Raw genomic sequence first — 12,299 nt, forward strand, 5'->3', positions numbered from 1 at the left:
ACCATAATGAAGCCAGGATCTATGAACATAGAATAGAGAAATGCGTGCAAAATAAACATTTTTTAATCAGGCCTTAAATAAATATGTATCATTCTCGCGCGATAATAAGGCACTTTTGTTTTTACATCCCCTCTGCTACTAGCTAAGGCAGTGGAGGAACTAGGACTAGTGTAGGATATACTAATGTGGGACTTACTAGTGTAGGACATGCGTACTTTCTACTGATCTTTTTGTATTTTTTGTGTATTTAAAAAATATTTGTTCAACATACAAAACATAAAAAAGTTATTACTTTACTTTGGCCCCCAATTCAAGTGTTGAAAAATCCTATTTTTTAATTCACAGCTACTCTGAAACTATAATTAGAGTAAGGCAGAAAGTTCGCATAATCTATTTAACATTTAATGATCCATACACAAGGGTCGCGTTTTATTATAAATTTACAGAAAAATCATTTTTACGCTCTTGTTCTATTTTGGGGGAAGTAGAAAGTAACGCAATTATGCCGGAAAACAAACAAAAGACCCAATTGGTCACCCCATAGCAATTAACTCCACTACCCTGTTACGCGGACCGTGGTTTTTTCTACCCCATCGAAATAAAGCTGATAATGTAATTGTTATTTTCATTGTGTAGACAATGGGCCTTGCCTTGGCTGGCGGGACGGCCTCAGCAAACCGTACCAGTGGATGCACTACAACGAAACTCTGCTTCGAGCGAAGAATTTCGGTTCGGGACTGGTGTCTCACGGTCTTGCGCCCGGCTCTCACACCCTCGTAGGCCTCTACAGCCAAAACTGCCCCGAGTGGATTCTCACCGAGCAAGCGTGTTACACGTACTCCCTCGTGATCGTTCCTCTCTACGACACGCTGGGTCCAGACGCATGTGCCTTCATCATCAACCAAGCCGAGATCAACCTAGTGGTCTGCGAGAACGATAAAAAGTGCAATTTGCTACTTGACAAAGCGCCAAGGTATGTCCGTTTTCATCTTATCCGAGGAAGTTCCTTTAGTACCGGACGTTGAATCTATTTTCGAAAATTGAAAGGCCATCAAGCTGTCAGAACAAAGTCAAGGAAGACGCAAGGACATATCTTTGGAGCAAAGTGGACAATAATTCGTTTTCCAAATTAAGTTTGTCCTTTTGCAAGTCATAGTCACTTATTTTGTAATTAAATTCGCAAGTCGTATTGATCTATTTTGTAACTGAATTCATCCCCTCGTAGGTCATATTCACCATCATCCTGCTGACGATCATGTACATTTTTGCTCGAAACTAATTCAGTGTTTTGCAAGCTGTGTTCATTTTATGGCAAATCATATTCAGCCTTCTGTCATGGTTATGATCACCTTTTGCAAATCTAATTGATTTTGTAACTACCTCGAGACTGAAATAGCGTAAATATAATTTCAATTACTTCTCGCTAATTGTTCGGAAGATTACTGTAAAAGAGTGTTGTTGATATATAATAAATGATAAGGGATCGCTGATGGATCAGATGGTTGCGAGGAAAACATCCAGGCAGTAGCCAGCTAGCAGCGAACGTAAAAAGTAGTCGCTAAATTAGGCTCCACATGATCCAGGAATTATGTGACCTTGCTCATCAGACAAGGCTCACTTTAATATATTCATTATCTGCAATGATGACCGGTTAAATACTTTTTTCAGAACTTGACTCTCTGCATTACTTAATTTGTGAGTATTTTATTACGATAGTTTAAGAAAACAAAGTTGAAAGACTTGATACGCGAAAGCGTGATTATAAATTGCAAAAGGATGAATTTGGTGTGTAAAAGAGTGAATTGAATTCGAAAAAATCAACATCATTTGCAAAAGAAAGAATTTGTCATGCAGATACATTTATTATTTCGATTGAAAGGAAACGCAACGAATCGTATCAGTATAAGGAAGACTTTAATTGTCCGATACTAGGGAACTCTGCCTAATCAATACTTAAGATACTTATTGCTTCATAAACAATAGATTCGCCAACAAAAATTAATGTCAGTGTCCTGTACTATGAGTACATTCCTCATACCTATTCATATTGCTCGAAAGCAATAATAGCAGTAGTACTTTTGATTATAGAAAAACAAACGACTAAAGTAGTATTATATAAATACACATACATAAATTGTGGATATCTATACATTTGTTGTATTTGCATGTTTGTTCCTAAATACAAATGTAGACATCTAAAATACAAGAAAAAGAGCTTATTAACAAACATTGATGAGAGTTCCATTCTATTTCCATCATGAGATATTTTCTAATAAACAAAATTGAATTTGGTCACCATCTTGAGTCTTATTAGACAATATATAAGAATTGGTTTTTTTCACGAAAGCTATGTTTTAACAATTTTTTATTACTGATGGCACCATTAAATGTTGGAACTATGAATTTAAGGGAAATTAGGAAATTTAGGATATAATTTTAAATCCATAGTTCAAAAATTTTGTTATAACATATTTTACATTCATTTCATGGCTTGTAAACATTTTTGAAACGTTTCTAGTTGATTTAATGTTTATCCATCGTATCCATCGTATGGATTTATAACAAAAATTATGAAATAAACTGTAGTGAAAAAGTTAAAAATTGAAACGGACGAAATTCTAACATTTTTTATTGTTTAACAATGCGAGTATATTACCATTGTAGTGGTAAACTTTTAATATTTAATTGTGTAAATTTGCACAAGCGATCGCAGTCTACAGAATAATAATAACCTCAGAACGAAGATCAGCAGAGTTTTAATTCTGTAACGATTGGTGTATTGCGACACCTTAATAAAGATTTAGTCATTGCATTTTCCACAATTTATTAATATCATAAATAAATAACCTGGTAGTGTATTGCATTAAATTCGTATTCTATCACTTTGACAAATCTTTAACCTAAATGATAGCAATTTTATCTTAAATAATGAAACGTTAATGTATTTAAGATGAATACATTACTTATTAAAAATAATAATAATAATAATAATGGCTTTTACAATTACAATATAATATAACAAACTCCAGTGTAGCTTTAATTTCTCTAACACATTAGAGTAATTTTATTATTCTTTGTTGTCATTAACAATCCTCGACAAGATAAAATTTATATTTATCTAATCCACTAAATATTGATAACAAAATATTGTATTTTTAAAAATATTCTTTAATTATTACACTATTTTTAATGTCGCCACAAATCCATAGTCCACAGTCAAGTAATGAAGAATACTGTGAATTTTACTTATTCATGGCAGAAATAATTAACCATAACAACAAAAGTATTAAAAAAATTAATAACAACATTGTACCATCATCAACTTATCAAAATGATTTCAAACACTGTTTTATTAGCTTTTGGTTTTTGCAATAAAAGGAAAATATTTTTATTCTTCGTAAAGCTTCGCAGTTTAACAAGAATTAATTGAAGATTGAATAAAAGTTTATTCCCCAAGGTCACACGATTCCTACATCGCGATAAAATCGCATAACAAAGTATTCTAAATCGACATTGTCTCGAACGGGTGGAAGTCATTGTAAATAAGAATCCTAATCATCTGGTATCGTGATTTCTGGTATGTCGGTGTGGCAATGTGCCACGAACGCGTGCGTATGTATACGCCTAACCGTATGCATGTATGTACTACGTCACGTATACAACTTACAAATCTCACGTGGTATTCGAGTCAAATTTAAATACTCCCGTGCAATGTCCTGAAGCGTTTCAACCAAAATAACTTGACTTTTTATTGTGAACGTAACGTAGACGGCGCGCAATGTCTGATCAAATTGTGAACAAAACGACGTATACCGGCAATAACATTGTCGTTCGATGGATCAACAAAATTGAAGTACTAAAATCATCGGCTAAACTTAACGCGCGCGCATACGCTCGAAGGAATCTAGAAATTATATTTAACCTTTAACTGGTACTATGATCTTTACAAAAGTGGCCAGCATACCTGGGTCATGGCAGACCCCATATATCATATCGGCATATCGGATAAGGTATATAGTAATTTAGGAGTTATACATAGTTATTTGTGATACTCATTTGACACAGCAGGTGTATTTAACATATATCTTAATTTCTTTTATTAAAAATCTTCTTTATAATTTAGCTGCGGATAAATTTTGATATTTATATTTATGCATTATACAGTGACTTGAAGAATATAAAGTATTAGTTGTAATAATTTTGTCTCATGTATCCGAAAATTCGATGAATAATTTCCTAGATCAAATAATTACTATAATAATTATATAGTATTATAATTATTACGTGATAATTAGTAGTATATATTAATAATATAATATAGCAAATATAGAAAATATAACTATATTATTCCCGATTGCAAGTGAACAACTCTATAACAGATTCGAATTTTTTTACTTATATATACAGTATTGCAAAAACCGTTGTACAATAACCAGTCAACTGTTTTGACGAGTATACCATCATAACACAAAACGTCATGTCATTTTTTCATGACGAGTATACTCGTCCAAAACAGCTGACTGGTTAAGAAGAATAACACAATTTGATGTTCTTTATTAAATTCTATATTTTATATAAATGTTGTATTTAAACAAAATACGAAAAAAATCTTTATCCAAGTATGTATTTTCATACGTCATTATACTATATTTATCATTATATTATCACGTCATTATATATTTATAAAAGATAGAATTAGAGAAAGTTCTTCACGAATTAAAAGATTGCTAATTGTAAAAATAAGATTAGAACGCTAAAAGACGTTGTTAATTTATACATTTTCGTCTATTTTTGAAATATGCACAAACCGTAAATGCATAAAGATTTACGGTCCAATAGTTACAGTAGCTCGCACAGCTTTCGAAGAGATGACATCAGCTAACTGGTTAAGAATTAAACGCGACGAAGAATTTGGAGAATCAAAGAGACAACTAAGTACGTGTAATGATCCGCGTTGCATGTTCCCCGTCGGAATCTGTATCGTGCATAACGTTTTATGTTCGCAATGCTTGTTAAACGGGTTTAACATGTCGAAACATTAATCTCCTCGTGATTTTCACTACACTGTCGTTGAGCGACGTCGTCGAATTTATTTCTCTAGAACTTAAAAATAAATAATCCGTCAGACGACGGATAAAAATAAGCTGTCTATATTTATGCGTCGGGCGAATTTGTACGTTAACCCGTTCCGGTGTTTGTATATCGCCGAATGTTGACGTGAGCTTACAAAAATTTCTACGTCACTTCGTTCCTTCAACGATTTTCCTAAAAAGACGATTTCATATATTTTACACGTCTTCTAGGCGAAATGAAATTTTATATTGAATATTTGAATATGTGAAGGTGTACATTTTTCAAATTCTAAACTGACTGAAAGATAACACAATATTTATTGTTACAAGTCAATGCGGATATGTATTTTATCGAATAAAACTAAATGACGTCAGCTGTGGTTCGATTACAAACAATTAATACATCTTTTTTACAAAGAGACTATTATAAACATTTTCTACACCTTCAGATTGTTGGAGATTTGATAAAAAAGATTTTTGATTTGGACTTTTTATTTAGATAAAAAAGATTCAGGTAAAAGAGTTAAACGACCCAACCTGTATAGTATATAGAATTTATAACTTATTATTTATTTTCTAAAATAAAATATCATATAATTTGTGATTAATTTAGTGTAAACTTTTTATTTATAACTAGTTAATATTAAATATCTTAAAAAATACCAATACTTTGTTCAATGTCCATAGACATAGGTAGCGTAGAACACGAAACAATATAGAAAACGTAATAAATTTACTTTACACGAAATGAAATGAAATGAAAGAATTTCGTTTGAACAAAAAATCTACAAAACACAATTCGAAAACGGGAAAGAAAAAATACTAACGTAGAAAAGGTTAATTGGTTGAAAATATGTTGTATAAAAGGGATTTTGTATAAAACACCGATGGAGGACAGAATTTAAGACGTTAGATTTATCACCTATATCATCACATACTTTTCATAGCTCCCGCGCACTATGAATATTTCAAAACACTGTCATTTAAAGAACATAAATATATAAATATAATTAACGTTCAAAATAAAAAAATACTATACCTATTTAATTTCTTGTTATTACTTATAAAGAAAGTTGGATTGAAAAAAAATATATTTCATTTTTCATAATTAAAATTAAATGATTTTGACAATTATGACTAATTATGAAAACGTTGTAAGTCCCTTTACAGCCCATAAATATATCTTGTTAAATTCGCCCAAAAGGAATTTATATAATCAAACCACACATTGATAAATTAGTAGAAACATTGCCAGACTTGACATAATTCATTTATATCTTTGAATTGACTGATATGCTACCTATAATTTCCTGGGGACGACAGAGAATGGACTTGCAGCGCTTTCAAAATAAACGGTGTCCAATTGTTACACAACGATTTCTATCATACTGATCACAACGGTTATGGTTCTCGCTTCTAATCGCTCGAACAATCAATTAGCATAGGGTAACGAAATCCGACATTTGACGTGCCACGACCAAACAGTATTTCTTGATCGAAACACTCGACAACATTGGCATTAGAAAATTGGAACGACCTCATGGTACACGGACAGACCGCGACCGAACAACGATGCAAATGCTTCTTTGATTCATTATAATCTCTGTCCTCTGTATCAGATGCCTGAGGAAACTGGTAGTGATAAAAGAAGCACGTCAAGCGACGAACCAGAGGGCGAAGAACCGCGGCATCGAGCTGCTGAGGTTCGAGGACGTAGAGAGATTAGGCGCGCAAAAGAACCACATCGAGGTGCCGCCGAACGTGAACGATATCTGCACGATATGCTACACTTCCGGCACCACCGGAAACCCTAAAGGAGTGATGCTGACGCACCAGAACGTGATGGCCGGTGTATGCGCGGTCCTGCTGCAGCTGGGCGAGCACAAGCCCTCGAACAAGGACACGATGATCAGCTTCTTGCCTCTGGCACACATGTTGGAACGGTGCTGCGAAAACGGCATGTACATGGTGGGCGGGTCCGTGGGCTTTTACAGCGGTGACATCAAAACATTAGCCGAAGATATGAAAGCCTTGAGGCCTACCGTCATGCCAGCGGTCCCGAGGCTCTTGAATCGAATGTACGACAAGGTGAGTGCGACTCTTGCGACATCCAACAGCCTTCCCGAACCGCTTTGCTGCCCTCCCTCGCTCTCTGTCACCGAACTGTCCGACCACCTGGTGTGCGAATATTCTCGCAGGGGTATCGGACTACTTCCTCTAGCCACGGTCGCTAGAGAAATAAACACGGTCCGATGCTGTTAGGCTGGTTACCGAATTTCCGTGAGGAATTTTTAAGCAGAATACAAATTTTGTTGTTAATACAAATTCGTCCGGTAATTATTTGTACGATCATTCACAATCTCGGGCATTTTTTCACATTATCTGTAGAAATGATATTGATGAAAACAATACAAAGAAAAACTATTTCTTTTGGAGACATTTTGATTTTACGTAATATTCAATGACACGTAGCATTTTTGTGTTCAGGATGAACAGGATAATGATATAATTGCAATAATTTATATTTTGCGACATTTTATTTTAAAAAATTAAAATGCTCCAAGAACAGATTATATGACTCATTTTGTATAGTTAACTTGAAAACAGTTTATTAGCTTGTTCGAAAAGATCATTTCACATTTCAGAGTTGGTTTCATTGAATTCGTATAAAAGATTTGCAGCAAATTTCCCGGAGAACCTGACATATTCTAATAAACTAAAGTTTATTCAAAATGCAAATAGTTAAAATATCATCCATTCACAATTGTTACTTCCTACTTTAAATTTCATTCTTTAAATTACTTGAATTTCTATGATTTATTGAGGTTCATTTTATATACAACTATTATCTACGATACAATTACCTATTATATATAATACAATTTTATCTACGATTGACACATAACGATTTTAATTTGTATAAAGATTCGCAAACTATATATTACTAATACACTGCGGATTTTATACATTTATGAAGAAAATGGTAATTAAATCCTGGTAATTTGCATAGATGAATAGAGAAATAATTTACATAGAAATACATTAGATAATTTACAATAAATATATTTATGAATCTAAAAATACTATTACCTTGTTTTTAACCCAATATAATAGTTAAAGAAAGAAAGAAATGTCTACGTAGCCTTTGTAACTTGTAAATAATGCAGATAATTTTTATTTTGCATAAAAATCTGCAACGTAATTATTAGATCGTACTGTAAAGGTTTCCTGAGCTCGTTAGAAATAATTTGTCTTCAGCACAAATGCATTCCGCGACTTTGTTTACGAGTTATTAATGAAAAACAATGACCAATCGAGATCAGCTGACGCGAAGCGGCCGAGCCAATAAGCAGAACTAGGCTTCGTCTTCTTATTGGCTCAGCCGCCTTACGCCAGTCGAATATATATATAAACGTTGACCAATGAGAGGTAAATTCGACTGGCGTAAGGCGGCTGAGCCAATAAGAAGACGAAGAAAAGAAAATGTAAGAAATGTAAAGAAAATGGTACAGTAAGTGGTTAAAATGTTTACGTGTTTCATGAAAGTTAAAATTGATAAACAAAATTGCAAACGATCCTAAGCAACAGTTGTATGTTTATAAAAAATGTTTCAGTAGTAAAAGAAACCCTTCCGAAGAAAAAACTGTATGCCTCTCATAAAGATCCTTATTCTAATTATAGTAAACCCTTAATCTCTTCCTGACCAATGTTATTAGTATCATTCTATTCAGTCGATTTTCATGTATAGTTCAGTACGTGGAGTTCAGCCAATTACTCCACACGATCAGATTAAAAACAGGAGAAATATTTCGATAATATGAATAATTCAGTTGGAATCTCACATATAACGCACTGGCAATACGTTTTGCGAAAAGTCTTAGCTTGAAATTGTAAAACCATTGTCCCGTATAAAATAGTAATAAAATAATAGTAATACAACACTAATAAAACAATTTCGAACATTACAAATAAACAGATAATTTAGTTTCATTATACGTATATATCACAAAATAAGACATGGACAGCTTAGACATTATTACTCCTAATTATTCTCCGATGAATCAGTTATTATTTGACATTAAATTTTCTTGCTGATTGAAAAATAAATTTCAGTCATTTGGCAACATAAGTGGACCGGTCGCTTACCGTAAATACGAACGAAGTATGTATAATTACAAAGTTACGGAAAAAATTCGTTTGAAACGATTCATTGAATGTTAGATTTCGCAAAAATCCGACCGTCGTACATTGTGAATTTTCTGTCGAAGGCGTCGCCGAGCAGCGAGATATTTTTGCGCTCGTACGACGTGACAAAGTGCAAGGTTAGAGGGTGTTAAGTAATTTACGGCGAGCAATCTATTATGAATTGAATTTCTTGAAAATCGGCGAAACGTCCGAACGCGTCGTTACGCTTCGTTTGTCAAAATTAATTTGATGGACCCTCTGCTGTCACGGATGACGCTGTTGACGGACAGCTGCATTAGCCAAATCAACAGATTTGTATACATAGGGTGCATTCAGAAACGTTTGCGAGTCTTCAGAACGTGTTCCTGAGGTTCTCCTGCGCCCGCAGATGCAGGAAATTTTTGTGTTTATACAGAATTATTATACACAATTATTATATATATTACATATTATACTATGTGTTATTTTATATACTATGTAATAGTATACTATGTGCATATTATAGTATGTACTACTTTACATTATTCTATGTACTATACATATACTATACTATGTTTTATAACATATATTATTCTACATACTACTAATTATACTATACTTATGCGACATATATTTATTGAACTATTATATTCTTAAATAATTAATTCAACCGTATTATTATACTACTTAAAGATATATAATTTTGCTAATTTGAAAATATTGTTATTATGAAATACTATAGCGTCTAGATTCTAGATAAAATATCAAAGTCTGTCAAACATGTCATTCAATAGTGCCATTAAGTAATTATCATTAAAAAGCATTATTATTATATAATATACTAAAATCATCATTCTTGAACAACCATCTAGATTTTAGATATTCTAAAATCTTCTAATAGTCTTGAAACTAAATAATTCTATAGTGTTATTACCATTATTATTATTATTATTATTATTATTATTATTATTATTATTGGTATAATGTATGTTGTCCAAAATTCAGTACTGTTATTATTACTATTATTATGATTATTCTATTCTTTAGAATCATAATTTTTAAATGATCTGCCAGGAAGATAAGTGGTTTTTAATTGTTGAATTAATCGATAAAACAGAGTTTTTATAATACATTTTTAAGAAATAATTCTGGCAGTGCATGAGTTGCGAGTTTATGCATCAAAGGAGGTCTATAAATGAAATCAGTAGAATGCAATGTGGTGTCTGGCAATCGTTAATTGGGGATGCAGAACAAACACGACGAAACAGGTGGATGCGGAATGCCTGCCGTCGTAACCCTGAAATCTCGAATGAATGGAATGCATTGTGTGTATAGAGCTAATCCAAGCATCAAATTTATCACATTAACATGCGTACTTACATACGTCTGTATTCCCTTTATTTTCTTCCTGCACGTAATAAATTAGACTAATGAAGATCGCATGCTACAGAAACGATCGAAAAGTAATATTAAATCTATTACAATTAAACACACACATTGAATATAGTTCGCGTGATGTAATTGTTGAAATTATTTTAAAATAATATTGCATAAATATGATAATAAGATGAGTATTAATCGAATTTCGAGAAGTAATAAAACAAGCACAACAGAAATCACAAAAAATAATATGAATTTATTAGCAATTAAATGATAATCTATAGAATTTGTCTGATCACAATTCGTATGAAAAAATTATTCAAATTATTTAAGAAGAATAGTTATAGACAAGATCCATAGTTTTATTGTTTCTAACAGGATTCAAGTTTTATTTAAATTCTAAACGTTTACATTTATATTAGAATGAATTAGATATTTGAAATATAGATTGTATTTCAGTACAGCTCATCTCAAAACATGTTTCAGTGCATATTTTTAATTATGAATTTATGGTTCTAAATGGCGTAAACGACCGGCGAGTAAGAAATTCCCGTGGGAAAACGTGATTCAAGGATACTTACTTCCTGGACACGCCACACATAAATATCCGCTAAAATTACCTCATGGCGCGATTTTATCTGCAGCTATAAACGAATGTAACATCATTGAGACTTTAGAGCAACAGCCGACGATGACTCAACGTACTCTGACAATTTGATTCATAGGTACATCGCGATCGCTATAATCCAGTAATAAAATTCGATAATATTTGCGCGTATTTCATAAATTTGTATAGAAACTTGAACAGAGCTACGGACAAATTTAATATTTAGATGCTCCACGTATAAATAACTCCAACATAAATAAATATGTACGGATCGCGTAATTTCGTTTCAATCGAAAATTTTATCATAGCTTAATCCGTAAACAAATATTCCAAGGGGAACGTGAAACAAGAGAACACTGGGAATTGGTTAACAATTTGGCTGATTGTTTCTTATAAACGTAGGATATTATATATTATATCTAATAATGCCGAGACTGCGAGTTTTATGCTTTTATTACAAAAACGATTAGATGAAACAAAAAATAGCGTGGCCATTAGAAACATTTAGCAATTTGATCATACAGTAATGAGATAATATAAATATTATTCGTAACTGATTCAAATTATTCAAAACGCGAGTTAATGTTTATGCAGCTCCCGTTTCTAGCAATTGATAAAAACTGTATTCTATTATCAGAACTATTTAGGTAAAGATAAATGCTGTGTTATTTATAGGCAATAAAAACACTATAAAGTATTTACAAAACGTAAATGACAAAATGCCATAAGAAAGCTCCAATAAATATTAAACTTTCTTAGTGTGGACAAGGATCAAAAAGGTCCACAACTTCGTGAGGATTTTATCCAAAATCAAATATAAAATTACAAAGACATCAGAAAAATTAAATGATATTAATACATTATTCTCGACTTTCTTTTAATAATAATATTAACAAGTCGAAACAATATATTTCTGTTTCTTCCAATCGTCTTGGACAATTTTAATTTTACACGAAGTTCTACAATCTATTGATCGTCATTTAATCTCCTGGAACGCAACATTGATTCGGCGAAAGTATTAGAGAGATCCGTAATTGCCGGGCACGGACACCGGCAGGCTGTTCGTCTTCTTCAAG

The 12,299-nt window shown here is 32.4% G+C and overlaps 1 protein-coding gene across 2 annotated transcripts in view; it reads left to right on the forward strand.

Annotated features, from left to right (window-relative positions):
* Positions 1–12,299, forward strand: part of LOC144478698 (long-chain-fatty-acid--CoA ligase 1) — a 44,753-nt gene that overhangs the window by 24,188 nt on the left and 8,266 nt on the right. For both annotated transcript variants that reach the window (XM_078196850.1, XM_078196851.1), the window contains 2 exons: positions 637–973; positions 6,692–7,160. In XM_078196850.1, the coding sequence (XP_078052976.1) occupies positions 637–973; positions 6,692–7,160 (806 nt within the window). The remainder of the gene's footprint in view (positions 1–636; positions 974–6,691; positions 7,161–12,299) is intronic.

Source organism: Augochlora pura, chromosome 3, assembly GCF_028453695.1.
Source record: "Augochlora pura isolate Apur16 chromosome 3, APUR_v2.2.1, whole genome shotgun sequence".
Classification (NCBI taxonomy): Eukaryota; Metazoa; Arthropoda; class Insecta; order Hymenoptera; family Halictidae; genus Augochlora; species Augochlora pura.